At 38.3% G+C, this 20,505-nt stretch overlaps 1 protein-coding gene across 1 annotated transcript in view; it reads right to left on the bottom strand.

The window, feature by feature from the left end:
* The window catches only part of PpD3 (protein phosphatase D3), a 246,514-nt gene that overhangs the window by 117,128 nt on the left and 108,881 nt on the right, over positions 1–20,505 (bottom strand). Inside the window, exon 6 of the mRNA XM_090368865.1 lies at positions 12,214–12,279. Within this exon, the coding sequence (XP_090224991.1) occupies positions 12,214–12,279 (66 nt within the window). The remainder of the gene's footprint in view (positions 1–12,213; positions 12,280–20,505) is intronic.

Below are 20,505 nucleotides of genomic sequence, written 5' to 3'. Positions count from 1 at the left end.
GTTCAAGGGACCTAAATTTTCATGTTTTGTAATAGCGAGGTCCCCCAAAAGTGTCAAAATTTTACCTTTGTTATTATTATTTTTTTTATATCAAAAATAAATAAAAAAAATTAATTTAAATTAATACAATAAAATAATTAAAATAAAAAATAATAAAAACAAAAAGCTTTGTCTAACAATACAGTAGGATAAACACACTTTTTAATGATTTTATTTTATTTGTAAGATAAACTAAGAGAAAAGCAATTAACAGAAACGAAAATATTGTACAGTATATATTTTGATATATACAATATTTGAGTATCACAGTAAAAGAATTAATCTTAATATAAAAGGAGACATACAGCCCATTAACTTTTTGATAAATTAATCTAATTTAAAGAAAGAATCCAATGTTGTTTGCACAGTTTTTGTCCTATATGCTTTTTTTTTTTTTTTTTTTTTTTTTTGTAGTTGTTGGCGCATCGGCTTCTGTGGCCATAGTGCACCTCCCAAGGTTTTTACAGTACTTTGATCCAAGCCCGAGGCGGGATCCTATATGCATTTTTAACAACAGCACAGACGTTATCAAATGCAATAGTTGTTTCTTTATCAACGTTACTGCAGGTCAACACATTCTCTATTATCCTCAATGCATTTTGGGCATCCTTTTTAGATGGTAGTGAGTGTGTGTGCTTCTTCACCTTTGCTGTTGCTGGTAAAAAAAAACATCATCGTTTTGCTTGGTGCTTAGCAGCTCTTCTGGTATTGCATTGCTGTGGTAGAAACATGTACCTTCACAAACTCTTTAAATTCACCAACAAATTTCATTGTTCCTTCAAATTCCCCCATTCTTGGTCCTTGGGTTTGTCACAGACATTCTCTCAGATATGCCAGACAAGCTGTACTTGCTACCTGGGAGTCTAAAACAATGATGAAACTGATATTCGGGTGACACTCAAGTCAAGTGGACCCAATTTCGGCAAAGTCCAGACGTTCTGTGATAGCCAAATCCTCTGCTCGCACCTTCACGATGGTGGGGCTGTTAGTAATCCTGGGTATAATCACTATGCACAAGTACATGGTGGGGGACCACTCAGGTGTGAACCAACGTAAGCAGGGGTCGAGGTGTGGCACCCGCACCACATGGAGGAATGCCACCCCTCTATGTTACCAGGCAGTACCAGGTGGTTGATGACTCTCATCAACCGGTGCAATACCACCACTTTGCTTATTGTAGGCTTGAAGTGGTGGAACCCATATTTAGTCTCTAGAGCTAAGTTCCGGTCAACCCATCCCTATCTCTTCCATCATGCAGTATGATTGATGACTTTTGAGGTTATGATGAACATCGTGGCGAGATCAATTATTCCTTACATTTCAAGGGTACAGCTCTAAAACGGTGTTTGCAGGCCTGCCGCTAGTTAGTACACTGGACCGAACCTATTGGTAACTGTCTAGGAGGCTTCCGGATCAGCTAGTGTATAATCTTGCTACCTCTACTCTCCCAGATAGTGACCGGAGGGAGTCCGAGTAGTGTGTATGCAGGGAGCATTGTCGAGGCCACGTCATGTCAAGGGTCTGGGTATATTCTTGCCATATGTATGCCATTTCCAAAAATTTCATTACTTCATACAGCATGTCCCACCCACTTTTTCTTACTATTGAATACACCATGAATTGTCAAACTAATAGAGCAAGCTTATCTGCGAAAAGATCTAAACCTCCCAAGCACTTCATAATTCAATTCACATATATACGTGGTCTCAATTCTAATCTCAACGATGTCCATTTCCACTTGCAGTCTGCCAAACCCCATGTACTTTTTCTGACAGAATCTCAGTTATCGGTTGATTCAGCTACTGCTCATCTCAGATGCCCAAATTATTTCCTGTATGATTCCTTTCGCCTCAAAGGTGGTACTTGTGCATATGTCCGTTCTGATATTCCCTGTCAGAGACTTGGCAATTTGGAATTTCCTCTCTTTGATCTTCTCTGGCTTAAAATCCGTCTACCTCATTTTGTCAAATTCATCTGTTGTCTCTGCCGTTCTCCCAATTCCACTAATCACTTGGAGCTCTTTGACTTCCTCCCTTTTCAACTTGACTTTCTCCAGTCCAACTTTCCTAACAGTGAGGTAATTTTCCTTGGTGATTTTAATGTTCACAACCCCAGCTGGTTCAGTTTTCTAGTCACACCGACCCAGCTGGTCGAGATGCTGAGGCTTTTGCAATTACTAATGACCTTGTACAGATTTATCTACAAGAATACTAGACAATCCTAATCATACAGCCAATACGCTTGATCTTTTTCTCACAAACAACCCTTCTAAGCACACGGCTGAAGTGAGAGGTCCTTTAGGCACTTCAGATCACAACTTGGTGATTGTCTCTTCTCCAATGGAACCTTTATCTCATGGCTATTCCCAACCTCGTGTTGTTTGGCATTACAAGAATGCAAAATGGGATGACCTGCGAGACTTCTTTTCTTCTTTTCCTTGGTCGGATTACTGTTTCAAAACTCCTGATGTCAACGTTTGCTCAGATCGTGTCAGTGAAATTATTCTTGCAGGAATGGAATCCTTTATCCCACACTCCACTTTAAAATCCCGTTCTTTATCTAAACCTTGGTTTTCCAATAAATGTGTTAAGGCTGTTCAAGAGAAGAATGTTGCATATCGTAATTGGCTTGTTTCTAATTCTCCAGTTTAATTTTCTCACAACAGTTTCAAAGCTCGCAACAATTGTAAAGCAGTTATTAATCAGTCCAAACTAGAGTTTGAACAGGCTAAGAGTAGAAAACTTGCTTCTTGCCCTAATGGTAGCTGAGCATTCTGGTCTCTTGCCAAAGCTATTGGCCGCAACTTTTGCCCATCTCTGCTCCCACCTCTGTCCAAACCAGATGGTTCTATTGTCACTTCAGCCAAGGATAAAGCTGACCTGCTAGCATCCCATTTTTCTTCTAACTCATGTATTAATGATCTTGGTAAAACACCTCCCACCATTCCCAACACGCTCCATTCAATGCCTCCTGTGGTCTTCCATCAAAAGGATATCAGAAGGATTTTGATGAATCTTGATGCTAAGAAAGCTCCAGGTCCCAATGGTATTTCTCCACTTGTTCTCAAAACTTGTGCTCCTGAACTTACTCCTATTCTTTGCTGCCTTTTTTCACTTTCTTATTCCAAAGGTGTTTTTCCTTCTGCTTGGAAATTTGTTCATATCCAGCCAGTTCCTAAAAAGGGTGACAAATCCCTCCCATCCAATTATCGTCCCATTGCAATTACTTCTACTCTTTCTAAAGTAATGGAGAAATCAATTAACCGCCAACTCTTAAACTACCTAGAAACCTTCCATCTGATCAACGATCGCCAGTATGGATTCCGTCAGTGTCGATTCACTGGTGATATTCTAGCTTATGTTACCCATTTATGGACTAATTCAATAGAAAGGTTCAGGGAAACACAAGTAGTTGCTCTTGACATCTCAAAGGCTTTCAATCGTGTTTGGCATAAAGGTCTTCTAAACAAGCTTCCATCTTATGGCTTGCCAACTGTTTTTAGTAATTGGTTATCCAGTTTTCTCTCTGATCACTAACTGAGGGTGATGATAGATGGCTCTCTGTCTTCTAACTTCTCCACTAATGCCGGTGTCCCCCAAGGTTCAGTTCTTTCCCCCACTCTTTTCCTCTTGTATATTAATGACCTTCTTCCATTGACTGGAAATCCTATCCATAGTTTTGCTAATGATAGCACATTGCATTCCACTTTCCATTTTGAGAAACCTTGTCCTGCTCAATCAGCATCAATTTCTCGAAAATCCGCTACCAATTCCTTAAATGCCAATCTTCAGGTAATTCTCCAGTGGGGCAAAGACAACTCAGTTGATTTCAACCCTTCTAAAACTCAGTCTTGTCTTATATCTCGCAAAAAGGATTCTTCTGCTCCTATGCTTATCTTTAGTGACACTCCAATTTCTAGGCAAAATGATATATCTCTTTTGGGAATTACCCTGACTTCTAATCTCTCTTGGCACAAGCACATTGCAAATATTGCTCCTTCTGCATCTAAAAAACTTGGTTTTCTCTTTCGCTCTCTGTGTTACTTTTCTTCCAAACAGCTGCTCACTCTGTATAAATCAGAAATCCGCCCTGCCATGGAATATTGTTCCCACATCTGGGGTGGTGCCCCCAAAACCTCTCTCAGGCTTCTTGATTCCATTCAGAAGAGGGCAGTTAGGTTAATTAATGATTTATCTCTAACAGAGTCTCTCCACTCACTCTCTCAGAGATGTACTGTTTCTGCTACATGCCTCTTCTACAGATACTTCCATGGGCACTGTTCTTCTGAATTGTCTTCTATAATTCCCACTCTCTTTCAAAACAGTCCGAACACGTGCCGCCACCAGCCAACATCCATTTACTGTCCAACTTCAAACTCACAGAACCAACTTTTCATCTTCCTCGTTTATTCATTCAACTGCCGTTTTCTGGAACAACCTTCCTTCATACGTATTTCCTGAAAATTACAGTCTACAGAAGTTCAAGTCCAATGTCAACAAATATCTTCTTTCGTCTTCTCAACCTCCAACCCAAGCACGGTACTAAGTACTAATACCTCTCGTGTTTGGGGTTTACATAAAAAAAAAAAAAAAATTCCTTAATGTTGCTTATTACATTTGTCTGCTGGACCATGTTTTTCGATAGTATTCTCTCCAAAGCCACTCTTTGTGAAGCAGTTGATATTGATTATAACACTTGATGCAATACTGTCCCAAGCAATAACAAAATTATGGACAGCATCCAAGACATTCGAATTTAGCTGCAAATTGTTCCCTTCCTTCTTCCTATGTTGAGGATCAAGTACTTTATCAGGCAGGCTCTATATGCTCCCTTGTGGTTATAAATAATGCCTGATCCAGTGGCTGCATAAAACTGGTGGTAAAAAAAAAAAAAAGGCAAACTGCAGCCTTCCACCCACTACAGGATGGAAGCTTCTGCAAAAATTCATGTTAAGGGAAATGGACCATAATCTGTCACACTGGTCCAGTGTGGATTGGCAAATCGACTGTATTTAGCAGTCAGGGGCTTGAAACCTGGTCTACTCAAAGAGTGTGTGCTACTGCACTCCTGCCTCTGACCACTCAGCTATGGATGGTAATGGGAGCTTAAAAATAACATCCGTATATTTGTCAACTTAAGTGTCTCGGCAGAAGGTGCTGTACAACAATCTAGAATCATCTGAACAACAATCTAGAAACAATCTGTACAACAATCTAGAATCCTTTTTTCTGAAGTCATTCTTCTGTCCACTTTTGATAACAACGACTGAAAAATTTTGACTGCAAGCCAAGCACTTCTATTGGCCACATAATCACAGGGAAGTTGCTTAACTTCTTTAAAATACCTTGGCTTGGAAAACTTACCAATCACCAGTGGGCATAATTTTGTATTGCCATTCCAATTTTAGCATAACAGAACAGTGAGTCTTTGTTTACTTAATTTTCCACCTTAACAAGAGTCTTCTCGAACAGCAAATGTTTTGTTTGGCAACAAATTATAAAATAAATCTCTCTCATCAAAATTAAAAATATCCTTTGCCTCATATTTTTCAAGAATGGACCATACAGAACACAACCAGTCTGTAGCCTTTTCCTTGTGTTGACTAATACATACTTGCCACGAACATTTCACGAAACCAAGTTATTCCTGTCTTTAAATCTTTGGAGCCAGCCACTGCTGCATTTGAAGTTGCTAATTCCATGTTGCTGAGCCAAATAATTTGCTGTTTCTTGCAAAAATCAGACCCGATATTGGCAAATTAGATGCACTCATTTGTTGGTACCACTTGAAATGTTTTGTTTCGAGCTCCTCTTGTTTTGAACCGGAATTTGTTTCCTGTTTTTTTTTTTATCGCTGTGTCACTTCAAGTTTTTCAGTTTTTTCAAGTTCTTCAAGTTTTTTCAGTTTTTCAGTATTGTAGATGAGGTAGGTAAAGGATGTTGTACAAAGGGTACTAGGAAAGTTTTGCAATATGACGCAACAATGAATCACAGGAAGCTGCTTGTTGCTGCATGTTGAGACATGTTCATACGTGCATAGTAGCCGCCGCGCCAAGTCGATGGGCTCAGTTATTCATTAGTAGTGAGAGTGTAAAGTGCTTGCGATGGCATCGTGGTCACGAAATGAGATAAGGACAGTTTTGCGGTATAATTTCGTGCGTGGTTTAACCATAGACCAGTGCTTAGAAGAAATGACTCTTGCACTAGATGATGATTGTCCACATCGTACAACGATATTCAGGTGGTATAGAGAATTCCAAAGGGGAAATTTCACTCTGGAGGATTCGGAGAGGCCGGGAAGGCGACGAACGTCAGTTACGGAGGAAAACGTTACTGCTGTGAGGAAAATGCTTGACGAAAACAGGCGAGTGACCTACCAACAGATAGAGGATACTTTGGGCCTAAATGCACCAGCAATTCGTTCGATTCTGCAAGATCATTTGCACGTGAAGAAACTTTGTTCTCTGGGTGCCGCATCAACTGACTGAAGAGCAGATGACACGACGTGTGACTTGGTGCCGGGAGATGTTAAAAAAGTTTGATAAGAGACAATCTCGGTATGTGAACAACATCGTGACAGGTGACGACACTTGGCTGTACTATTATGATCTGCCGACCAAGGCTCAAAACAAAGTTTGGGTCTTTGATGATGACGACACACCCGTAATTGTCAGAAATCCCGATCTGTAAAGAAGAAAATGATAGCTGTATTTTTCAAATCGAGTGGAATTGTGGAACGTGTCGTTTTGGACACGCAGAAGACAGTCACAGCTAAGTGGTATACCGAACAATGCCTGCCTAAAGTCATTGGATCTATGAAGAACCTGCGGCCAAAGTCAAGAATGGACACCTGGTACCTCCAAAACGATAATGCTCCAGCTCACCGCGCCAAAGCCTGCACCGAATATTTGACCACGACAGGACTGAAACTTCTCGAGCACCCTCCCTACAGTCCAGACCTTGCTCCCTGCGACTTTGCACTGTTCCCACATGTGAAAATGAAGCTAAAAGGGAGGCAGTTTTCCAGTGATGAGGACCTTCTATGGGCTTGGGACAACGAGTGTGCTTTAATCCCTAGTGAAACTTGGCAGAACTGGTTTAAAGATTGGTTTCGGAGGATGGAGAGGTGTATTGAATGTAGAGGAAATTACTTTGAAAAAATTAAATAAACAAAGCTGTATTGCAAACTTTCCTAGTACCCTTTGTATTCTTTTGCAATGTCCATTTTGCTAAGTTCAATCCTATTAGCCTCTTGTACAATTTTCAGTTTAATTTCCAGGCTCAATTCCAACAGTTTAGGCACCTCCGTAGCCAGGTGGGAAGGAGCAGCAGTGTGCAGCACACGCTTCTTGATTAGACCGGGGTTCGAGCCCGTCACCACCAAATATGAAGGATGCGGAATGGTCAGGGAATGACCACTGCATGTTCACGGAGCAATATGGCCTTAGTTGCTAATGCCCCTAAAAACCAAATAACAATAAAATCCAACAGTTTACATTTTGTAACCACAACACTAGTAGGTGAGATTTAATCAAAACAAACTTTAAATTAATTTAAAGACACAAGTTCCAAAAAAGACATCAGCTCAGATAAAAATGGAACAAAAAATAGATTACTGTATATTGTAGCAAAAGATTCTTTGAACTGATAACAATTGCAACTGACCTTAATCCCGTGGAGAGCAAGGGCGTGCATGTAAACAACTTAGAAAAACTGTTTTTATTCTTTTGTTAATTAAACACGATGTTTTTCAGAATGCAATTATGTTGTAGCTACAATAAACTGGTTTTGTTTACACAAAAATATGTTCTAACAAGTCAGTGCCATCCTTCGGGAAGCAAGGAACCGGGTAGCCAGAGGCAATAATAGGGGCAATAATTGGACAGCTGTGCTAAGATTTGTATTAAATGTACAAAATAACAATATTTATTTCTCATGGGGTGAAAAAGAACTTTGTAATACATATTAACTGAATTTTGTAATAAACGAATATATTTACAGAGAAAAGACTATCCTTTCGCGGGGGAATGGTATGCACTTCATATAAATGAGTACTTTGTATAAACCGAGTCTGTATTAGCGAGATTTTACTGTATTATCATCCTTATTAACCCTATGCAGTCTGATGTCATGGTGGGTATGATATTGTAAAATTCCATTTCCAGTCCGATGTTGCAGCCACCGTACTTGTCAGCATTTCCAATTATGGAATTTGTTTTCCAGCGCTGTGTTGGCACAATTATTGTACAACCAACTATTTTCAATTGATGTTTATATTCAACAGTTTTTTCGTAATTCTCTTTCAGTTTGATGTCATTGCACTGCGAATGTCAGCGTTTCCAATATAGTACAGCCAGTACAGCAGGACGACAAATTATAAAATTTGTTTTCCCAGTAGTTGTTCAATTATTGAACTGCCATCTATTTATTCTTCATATAAACAACCTGAAAATCTAAATTTATGTTAATATTCAGCTGTTAATGGCAGGCAGTGCTTTTTTTTTGGTCCTCTTCAAGTCTAAATGTCTTGACTGGCACAACCATCAGCATTTCCTATTGTGAAATTTGTTTTCCAGGTGTGCTGGCTCAATTACTCTACTGCCACTCATTTATACTTCATTAGTAAAAACCAGAGCTATGGTGCTCAATCGTTCTATGTTGATTTCAATATTTGTAGGAGAATAAGAGAATTTTACCTCAATATGATATGTAGAACACTTCTGAATACTTAGAATACGGAAGTATTCTATGTATCATATAACAGTCATGCCAATTTCCTCACATAACAGTCGTGCCATATCACGTAACAGTCATGCCAATTTCCTCCTCAAGTTTTATGTAGAAATTTGCACGAATGTTGGCATTTCCATTATAAAATTTGTTTTCCTACCATACTCCCATCCATTTACACTTCATATAAATTAGGTTGAATTCCAATAAACTAGGTTGATATTTACTGATGTTTATATTAAATTGTTAACAGCAGGAGGTATTGTTTTTGTTTTTTTAGAATAGAAGTCAAAAGTAAATTATACTCTACGAAAATTTATTTTGTTTCTCAGAGCAAACTAAACATAATTACATTAATAAGCTTTCGGCTGGGAGGCAGCCTTCTTCAGATTGAATACATGAATGGCAGTTGGAATAGAGATGTGCACTGCCAGGATGGTGCGCGTGGTTAATTGTTTGTTGATGTTTGTGGCTGTGACATATGGTGGCCAGCGTTTGTCTATGGATAGAATTACTGCCTCTGTGATGGGGTTAACTTGGCAACCACTGTTCCTGTTCAAAGAGGCATCCGAGCATTTTATATTTAACGATTCCAACCAGGTGCGATTTAGGTAATGGTGGGACCTGTCCACAACCACGACATCGCGGTGTGGGTCGATGTCGTGGCGGGTTGTCCAGACATGCTCGGCGATAGCTGAGTGTTCTACATCTGCCAAACGGATCGCCCTTTTATGTTCTGAGAGACGTTTCTCGAGTCGACGTCCAGTCTCTCCAAAGTAGCAGCTGGTGCAGTCACGGCAAGAGATGCGATAGACCAAACTGCTCTGTAGAAGAGTGGCGCCGGGTGTTATAAGAGAACGCAGTTTCTTGCCTGGGAGTTGGATGCATTTTATCCCATATGATTTTAGGATTCTACCGATCTGTTGTGACAGGTTGGGGTAGTATGGGATAAATGCCCTCGTGGATGACTCGTCACTGTTGGCGTTGCTGTTGGTCGTCACGTTGTCGCGTGCCTGTAGATCACACCTGTCAAGGACGTCGATGGGATAGCCACACTTCATAAGGTCTACTTTGACTATGGTGATCTCTTTGCGTCTCTCATCTGCGGAGCTGGAGTGTGTCCAGGCGTGAGTTAGCAAGGTTCGGGCAGTGGAGAGGAGGTGGCCCCCGCGTGTGTGCTGACCGGAAGTTGGTAAATTGGCCAGCACACATAGGTTTGCGATAAACTGTCGTCTTCAAGCATGTGTCTTCGCGCCGGACAAGTGTATCTAGGTATGGTATAGAGTTGTTCGACTCCAGCTCAATCGTAAACTTTATGAAGGACGATAGTGAGTTGAGGTGGGTTAGGAGTCGTTGACCTGAGTCTCTAGGGATGACAACGAACACATCGTCTACATAGTGACACCAAAAGGCGATGTGATCAGGGGCGCATGTGTAAACGCACGTCCCTCTAACTCCTCCATCACGATGTTTGCTGTGACAGAGCTGACAGGGGAACCCATGGCTATGCCATGTATCTGCTGGTAGATTGAGTCGTTAACCATGATTGCACCCCCTGTTAAGCACAGTCTGAGGGCGGCGGGAATGTCATCAGGCATCAGCCTAGTTCTGTCGCTAAGGGTTTCATCGTTGTCCAAGAGTTGTTTTGCACAAGAGATGGCATGTTCCACTGGGATGGAGGTAAATAGTGATATTACATCGAACGAAGCCATGACTTGATCCTGTGAGATGGATATAGAGTGGATCCTTTCTATGAACTCAACACTGTTGGAGACGGTGTAGGTGGTCTTGCCAACTAGAGGAGAAAGAAGTCTCAAGACAAACTTGGACAGCTCGTAAGTCGGTGATCCACAGCAGGATACAATTGGTCTTAGTGGTGTGTCTTCTTTGTGCACCTTCGGCAGGCCGTAAAACCATGGGATCTGAGGCATGGAGGTGATTACGGGTTGACTGTGTGATTTTTTCTTGTTTCAGCCAGCTGTTGATGAGGATATTCACCTCTGACTCCCATCGTTCCAAAGCTCTGTTGGGGTTAACGGCTAAGGGTTTGCAGACGGAAGTGTCTCATAAAAGCAGTAAGGCTTTCGCCATGTAATCAGTGTGGTTCATTACAACCGTACGACGGCCTTTGTCCGCCGGTATGATGACGATGGACGAATCCTGTTTCAGTGTCTTGAGAGTAGAAATCTGCATACGGCTGAGGTTTGAAGAGACGGGGCGAGCATGGTGTAGAACTGCTGCAGTCTTCAACTGGATAGCGTTGGCTGTATCTTCCGGGAGGCGTGATAAGCTCGCTTCCACACCCAAGGCGATGTCGGTGATCGGTGGGTGCTCTGGAAGAACGGCAAATGTCATGCCAAGGGTCAATAAGTTTATTTGTTCTGCAGATAACTGCTTGCTGCTTAGGTTCAGTACAAAGTCTGTACAATTTGTGAGAGGGGTATTATGCCGGCAACGAAATTGTTGGGATTCATTAAATAAATTATTGAACTCACGTTTCTGTCAGGCACAATAACGATCTGATTCTCTGACGGCCTGGTAACATAAAGTATTGATAACATTGGTGTAGACCGGATCGGGAATCAAAGCCTTAAGGTCGGCTAGTAGGCATGCTTTGCTCGCTGAAGCACGTTGTATGTCATGATGGAGGCAGCCAATCCTATACTCTGTGCTAGAATGAAGTATTTTGACATGCTGTCAAGATCTCGTAAAAGCCTTTCTGTTGACAAAACTGAAAAATTGCTATACCTTTCTGAAGAAAATGAGGGGAAAAAAGGAAACTTACAAGTAAAAAAGTTTCCAACTGTTCCGACTAGGTTTCGATTTCACTAAATGGACGAAAGGAGTTTTTTAGTGTTATTATTAACATGGGATTGGATGAAAAAACTGACATAAAGAAATGTCAGAAGACACTTCTGCAGATATTTTGGACATTGCATTTCCACTGCAAAAAAAGGACAAACAAAAGGAATTCAAAATAGGTGCTCTAAAGTAAAAATATTTTCAATTATCTGGATGGAAAGTTTTGTGAATATTTCCAGAATCCAGGAAGAAATATTGAATTAAAGCTTTTAAACTGTATTAGCTCATGAAAGCATTAAAAATAGTTGAAATATTACATTTCAACTAGTCATTTTTTTGATTGTCAGAGATGTGCTGCATGGAGAAGACTGAAAATAATGCTGGAGACTGCAAAGGTTTAATCCATATGGTATTATCCAGTTGAAGTATGGAAGTCTTACTCATCTGAACAGAAAGGGGCTTGTCGTTTTGAGATGGTTCGTATGGTTTTAATTCCTGTCTATGACTGGAGGAATTTCAAATGTTCTCATCATTAATTTGTTTGCTATCAGGTTATACTAATGACAGTGCCTTAAAAAAAGTATAGTAATTCAACATACCATTATCCAAATTAGTCTTATATACAAATTTTAATAATACTTACTTCTGGAATACTAATATATACAAGACTATGTAAATTCTGGAAGAGGGCTTTGACATCAAGAAGAATCTGAAGAAAATGAAATTTTAAGAAATTCAAATATATGTATATGTAGCAAATATATAACATTAATAAAGGAATATGAAAGTCAACTCATTTTCAAAACCTTAACGGCTTGCTTAGGGTCTGATTTTGCTGCATTAAAATATAACTTATGATGCCAAGCTAGATTTTTAAATAAAGACTGTGCTCTGCTTCATTAATGTATTAAATTCTAGCATTTTACTCTAGTTACTCTAGTCCTTTATTTTAGTAACTGAATATAATTTAAAAAAATTTATAAGAATACTGTATTACAGGAAATACTGGGTGTCTGCAGTTTTTGATGGATTCTACAGACCAATGCATGTGCCAACTTTTATAAATTCAAAAGTGAAGACTTTTTCAAGAGATCCAACTTAAGTTGGAATGCTCTGAAACTGCATTTTGGCATCTGAACACTATTCTCAGACTTTTCTTAAAAACTAATGAAAACTTTATGCATGACATATGCTGCAATGGGCAAAATGGTGCACGTCATCATCAAGAAATCTTCATGATGATGAGATGCACCATTTGCATCATGTTATTTATTGATTAAATGTCATTAAATGCATCATCAATTTAATCTTCCATCTTCCATCATTGTGCAAAAACTCCATCTGCAAAATTCAAAATTCTAAAAGAATTTTCTTTATACCTTCATTTTTTAAATTTGTCCCTTAATTCATCAAAATCTAGTCATCTTCAAATCTCTCTTAAAAAGAGCATCCCTCCAGTCAAGGCCTCTCTAAATTCACAAATTAGTCCTCTTGTCCACAAATGTAGGGATCTGGGAGTCTACTTTGACTTCAAAATCAATTTCTCCAATCATGTAAATTATCTTTTGAAAAAACTTACAATAGCAATTTAGCATTCTACACAAAACTTGCAACATATTAACTCTGTACTTATTATAATCAAATATTTTTCAACAGTGATCAAACCTAACATTCTTTATGTTTCACGAGTCTGGGCGGGTGTTTCTAAACTCCAACTTCAAAAAAAAAAATCTTCTCTATTGAATACTACTTTATTAGATGGACTTTTAAGGCCAGCTATGAGCCTGTAAGATCATGATCTTTCATTGGTCAGTTGCCTCAATTAATTTTAAATTGCTTTTTCAATTCAGTATGACCACCTCTTATTTTTCTGCAAATTATATAACTCTGCCAATAACTGCCTTGAAATTTAATTCATGGCATGAAAAATTCCCAGGAAATCCTCTGGAGCAAAACCAACTCTCATCTCTTTATTAACAAGATTGTATTTGGCTGAGAAATACTTTCCACTTAAAATAAACTTCTTTGTTAACTCACTGAATTTAGACCCTGCCTTATTAATTCAAAATAAAGCTCTCCTTTTACCATGCAGCAAAACTAATTCATTTGAATCAGTTTTGCTGCATTGGAAAAGGAATCAACCCAAAAATAACAAATTCATTCATCCTCTCTCTCCCTCCCTCCCTCCCCAGATTTTACACTATAATCTTTTTTACCCCTATAATTTCACCCCCCCCCCATAAGAACAACAAGATTATTCTGGGACACAAAAGGTTATTCTTAGCAAGAAAGACTTCAGTTTTGTAATTGTAAATGGCAGCATTGGAAACTAAGCACTAGTGAGGAGACCTGATTGAAATATTTATGGCTTTAAATGGATTGAGCAAACTAAATGCTAACATCCTTATTTTTCCTTGGATAATTCATAAGTGAATATATGAAAAAGGATGGTTGAAGGATAGATGCGTGAAAATTTGCTCAGCCAGAAAGTAACTGAATGGTGGACTAAACTTCTGCCTGGTGATGTGGAAGTGTTATTTAAATTTGTTTCAATAAACAGATTTAAATAAGGATTGGGAAAATTATTAGAAATAATGTGTAAAAATGAAGTGGGTAACATCTTTTTTTTTTTTTTTTTTTTTTTTTGGCAGATGCCGATAAGTTTGTTTTCTTGTATCATTTGTCACCACTAATTCAAATTTAAATGGTGTGAACTGATTTTGGTTTCTTATGTAATGATACAAATATCTATTTGCAATAATCATCTAATTGGTAATAAGGCAGAAACTTTGCTCAGCTCCAGAGCTGAATTAGCAAGTTTGAAAGGAAGTAAGAACTTTCACACTTTAGATATTATCAGCAACCTATGCTCCTGATAATTTCACATTAAGTAAAATTTGTATGGAACAGAATCATAAATACACTATGTTGATGAGAACAAATCATGTGAAAAATAAGATGAAATATTAATGCATTGACATATCATTTAGTGCAAATACATCATGTCTATATGCAGTAAATTAACCGAAGTCATTATAGTGGCATCATTTCATTACATCTCATATTGTGAATGCCCTCACAATGACTTGCCTATTCAGTTATAGTTAGAATAAGTAACACTTCCCCAACTGAGAGAACTATTGCTACTTATCCTCAGTGGATACCACCACCCAGACAGCCATTTCAAGGCTATTTGGCCCTTCATCTTACCGATGAAGGGCCAAATAGCCAAATAGCCAAATAGTAGGTAGACACCCTGCTTGGTACAACAGCTGACAACCCAGTTGTGAAAATAAGTCCACAATATGAGATATGCCAAATGGTGTTCAGCAGTTTAATACTTAACAGAAGCTCAGGACAAAGCCTCGTACTGCAGGAAAATTTACAGACATATAGGTTAGTTCAAATGCACACAGAAAATTAACTCAGTTATTATAGTGGTATTATTTCATTACATCTCATATTGTGAATGCCTTCACAACAAGTTGCTTATTTGGTTATACTTCAAATAAATAATGCTTTCCCAATAGAGAAAACTATTGTTAATTATTCTCAGTGGATAGCACCACCCAGACAGTCGTTTCAGGGCTATTTGGCCCTTCATCAGTGGGTGGGTAGGTACCTGAGGCTTTCTTTCGCCCTGAATTTTTATTATATGCATTATTAACTCAAAAAAAAAAAAAAAATATATATATATAAATATTTTTTAAATGATGCTAGAACTAGGGGACATAAATTCAAGTTACGGGGGGAAATGTTTAGATTGGACTGCAGGAAGTTTTATTTTAACCAGCGAGTTATAAATTACTGGAATAAGTTGCCTTCATGGGTGGTAGAGGCTGACATTTTGGGGAAATTCAAAGGTCATCTGGATAGTACTTTCGGGTAAGGGAAGCGCATAGGATGATAGGTTTAATTTCCTTTTTATTTTATTTTTTTTTTATTTATTAATTATTATTATTTAGTTATTTATTTTATTTATTTATTTTTTGTTTTTATCATTGTTTTGTTCGGATTTTTTTTTTTTGGCTGGTGCAGCATAAGCCATAGGCTTTCTTGCACCATACGGCCGTTACTAATACTAATATATAGAATGACAAAATACTAAATACTGATAATAATGTTAATTAATTAATTAACATTGATTAATGAATTTATGTGTGATATTCATCCTCTAGACATGAAGTTCTTAAGTGTAGCTCTGTGGAAGGTGGTCTCTTGATGAGGGTTTTAAATGCAAGTTGTCTCGCCTTTCTCTTCCAGTCAGGCAGAATTTCTTCATTGCAGGTGATACTTTGGTTGACAATCTTCCTAGAAGCATATATGCACTTCCAACTGTTTTCACACTGTTCAAAAAAGGTCCAAGACTGAATACATCAGGCCTAGTCCATCTCGAAGAACTTTGGTTGTTAAGACCTGCTCATCTCGATCCTCTCCATCACCTTGTGCATGTGACAAGGATGCAGCTTGACATTCATCTGTGGATGTCTATAAGACTGCAGTATATAATCCATCTTCCATGATGTCACTAATGACACTGCTGGCATGCTCCTGCTCTCCTCGAATCTAGTGCAGTCATTTGTGGAGTCTAGCTACAGCTTCTGCGAAACACTGTTCATACGGGGTAACTAAGAGTAGAAACAGGTGCATGTGTACTTGTATGTACACCAATGCTAGGAGTATAGTTAATAAATTAGATGAGCCTGAAGTGCTAGTCAAGACATCAAAGGCAGATATTGTTGGGATATCAGAGACGTGGTATCACACAGACATAAGTAGTTAGTTAGTTGTTTGGTTTTTAGGAGCATTAGCAACTCAGGCCATATTGCTCCGGGATATGCGGTGATCATTCCCTGACCTTTCTGCATCCTTCATATTTGGTGGTGATGGGCTCGAACCCCGGTCTAATCAAGAAGCATGTGCTACACACTGCTGCTCCTTCCCACCTGGCTACGGAGGTGCCAGATATAAGTAATGCAGAATTGGAATTTGGGGAGTACAATGTGTTCAAAAAGGATAGAAAGAACAGAAAGGGAGGAGGGGGTTATGCTATTAGTTAAGAAACATAAAATCTAAGGAAGTGCATCCAATTCATGTTGGTGGACAATGCAATGTTGAGCCTTTTTGGTATGGCATAAGCACTGGGAAAAGAAAAATGACAGTAGGTGTGTGTTATAGGCCTAATGAATCTGATGAGTATAATGAGCAATTGTGCAGAGAAACAGTGTGAGCCAGTAAATCAGAATAACTTATAATGGGGGATTTTAACTTTCCAGATATTGACTTGCCTCTTCAGTTATAGTTAGAATAAGTAACACTTCCCCAATTGAGAGAACTATTGCTACTTATCCTCAGTGGATACCACTACCCAGACAGCCATGGGTTTGTCACTCGCACACTAGCAAGACTTTTTTGAATTTATTGGATGACTGTTTTCTATAGCAGCACGTTCAAGAGACCGGGGTTCGAGCCCGTCACCACCAAGCACGGAGGATGCGGAAAGGTCAGGGAATGACCACCGCATATCCCGGAGCAATATGGCCTTAGTTGCTAATGCTCCTAAAAAAAAAACAAATAATAATAATAAATAAATAAATAACGTTCAAGAGACAACCAGAGGGAGTAATACTCTTGATCTGATTATCAGCAGTGATTATTCATGCATTAAGAATTTGCAGATAAAGGAACCACTGGGCAGAGGTGTACTGCTAAAAAAAAAAAGTACCAGAATGCTCGTCGTAAAAAAAATAGTACCAGAACGCTCGTTCTCCAGAAGACTATATGATAACGCCACATTGACTGTACAGTAACTGAATCAGACTTCAGACTCATGGTCCATAGAACAACCAGTTCTAGCATTCAGCTTATGACGAATTAAAATGCAGAATTCACATGCATCACAGTAAATCTCATTCGTTGGATCTCTTTATTTAACACATTTGTACTTTAGTAAGACATATTCAAGTTTCATTGCGAAATTTATATTTTTGTTTTTAAATAAATTTTTAAAGAAATCTATTAATCTTAAAGATTACTATTAATATATATTTTTAGTAGCAATGGGTAAAATGGATATTTCTCCCTCCCCTTTGGTTATGCCATTGTTTCATAATTTAGGTACAGTGAAACTTCCCTTTAATGGACAGCCATGGGGAATGAAAATGTATCCGTTAGAGAGAAGTGTCCGCTAACAAGAAGTCTGAGGGAGAAAAAAAAAAAAAAGAAAGAAAGAAAAATCGTTAAACGTTTAATGTAAAATTAAATTAAAATATATACAGATTTTGAGCAATATTTTTGTAAATAATATACAATTACATACACAAGAGATAAAGAAAAATCGTTAAACGTTTAATGTAAAATTAAATTAAAATATATACAGATTTTGAACAATATTTTTGTAAATAATATACAATTACATACACAAGAGATAAAGAAAAATCGTTAAACGTTTAATGTAAAATTAAATTAAATTATATACAGATTTTGCACAATATTTTTGTAAATAATATACATACAATTGTGCTATGCATATTATGACTTTATCTTAAGAAAAATACATACAGTAATCACTTATTTTCTTCTGCACCTTCTTCCCGCTGATAATTTTGTTTTCAACATTTGTTTGGAGTGAAGAAACCATCGAAAGTCCTTCAGTATCTTCTTCAGCGGCGAAAAACATTTTTAAACGATTGATTTGTATCAGCGCTTCTTCTATTTTCATCGGCGGTTCGTCGTTAATATGTTGTTCGACAGAATGACCTCCTTCCATTTCTTCATCCTCATGAGGAACTTCTTGAAAAATATCGATGATAATGTCGTTGATATCTAGAGCACCATCTTCTGTAGTGAGGTTCGAGTCTATATCTTTGTAGCCAGGGTCACTTGTAGCTGAAGTATCGTACATTATCAATAGATGTTGAAGTTCTTGTTCTTCTTGGTGCTCCACATTGCTGCTCACAACTTCAATTTTTGCGTTTGAGAAGCCAGACTTTACAAAACAGTTCACAACACTTTGTTTTCTAATTGCGTTTACTGAAGAGGAAATCCACTGAATCGCATCTAGGATGCTGATTTTCTTTGCAAGGTCACTCGCACATGTTACATCGTTCATGTTTGCAATGAGATGTCTTAAAACACGTTTTCTGTAGTGAAGTTTAAAATTTTTTATTATCCCTTGATCCAAGGGCTGACACTCTGCAGATGTGTTTGGTGGAAGAAAAACGATTTAAATGTTGGACAATTCAATGTGCGGGTCAGATGCAACATTATCCATGAAAAGAATAATTTTTCTGTTTTGACGAATCATGTTTTGGTTAAAGCGACTTATCCATTCGCTCATGATATCTCGTGTCATCCACGCTTTTTTATTAGACTTCCAGTCAACATTCAAAAGATTCAACTTTATGCCCTTGAAACAACAAGGATCTTGTGGTTTTCCTATAACAAGAGGTTGTTCAAAGTCTCCCAGCATATTTGTACACAACAGTACAGTCAAGCATTCCTTAGAAATTTTTCCGCCCTGGCACTTTTCGTTTTTTAGATTCATTGTTTTTTCAGGAAGAGCTTTAAAAAGCAACCCTGTTTCGTCACAGTTGTAAATATTCTTAGCTTCAAAATCACGACATAACTTTTCCAATTTGACGGTCCACTCTGTTACAATCCCAGTATTAACAGATCCACCTTCACCACTTACGGTTTTCCAAGAAATTTTATGCCGAGTTTTGAACTTGTCTAGCCATCCCACAGAAGCTTTGAACTCATTTACTCCCATAGATTTCGCAACCTCCAAAGCCTTTTCCCTAATAATAGGCCCATTAATGGGAATTTTTTTAGCACGTGCGCGACAAAACCACTCATACGTAACATTGTCAATTTGAAGTCCAACAGTTTTCGGGAATGATTTTTGAACGTGATCATTTCCGTGTTGCCAAAATTGTTTGAGCAGTTCATTTTTTTTCTTTAGGATGTCGCTTACCTGCGTCTTCTCGATTTTGAATTTTGCAGCGAGATTGCGAACACTATTTTTTTTCCAATCATACGCATTAATGAGTTCGACTTTATCTTTTAAAGTTAAATGTTTACGAGAAGACATTGTGCACTTCACAAGACACTGAACAAAACTGAAAACTGAAACTGAAAAGACGAAAGGCCGACCAAATTCACCCCGCCCCCTGCATACACCGAATTCATCAGAAGTTTTACACGTGCCTTAAAAATTCTTGAAAAAGGGTTTACAACCGCGACCTAAACCTTGATAAAATTCAGAGAATCGGAAATAAATTGAGGCAATATGTGGAAGAAACGTTCCTAGAAAAAGGGCCGTCAGCTCTCCCGCAGTCCGTTATGGGGAGATCAAATTAAGTGCTAATCTAAACGAAACAGTGCAGATTGCCTGTCTGCGTCCGTTACAGAGAATGTCCGCTAGACAGAAGCTGCAAACACGTTAAAACCAATGGAGGTGAGTTGGGGAATTTGAAAATGTCCGTTGTAGAGAGATGTCCGTTAACGAGAGGTGTCCGTTAGGAGAAGTTTCACTGTATATAAATTTAATGATTTTCTATTATGACATTTAGAAAAAAGTACCGGAACATTGTTCCGGTCTGAATCCACCACTGCCACTGGGTGACAATGATCAAAATGTACTAATATAGGAATTACTTAAAGATGTAACTGCCATCATGGCTAAAGGGAAGGGCTTTTGCTTTCGTAAAGGTGACTACAGGGGTCTCAGACAGTTTTTAAATTCTGTACAATGGGATCAACTTATGATATTACCAACGTTGAATTCTAAATGTCTTCAGGGACTTAATCTTGGAGGCTACTAGTCTCTTCATTCCAACTAAGAAATACTGTTCAAGGTTCAGGCCTAAATGGATGTCAGATGAATTAATGAGGCTCATAGCAGAGAAGAAAAATGTATGGAATGCATATAAAT

The sequence above is a fragment of the Mastigoproctus giganteus genome, chromosome 2, assembly GCF_048544385.1.
Source record: "Mastigoproctus giganteus isolate SK-2022 chromosome 2, ASM4854438v1, whole genome shotgun sequence".
Taxonomy (NCBI): Eukaryota; Metazoa; Arthropoda; class Arachnida; order Uropygi; family Thelyphonidae; genus Mastigoproctus; species Mastigoproctus giganteus.
This window is presented reverse-complemented; position numbering and strand designations above follow the sequence as displayed.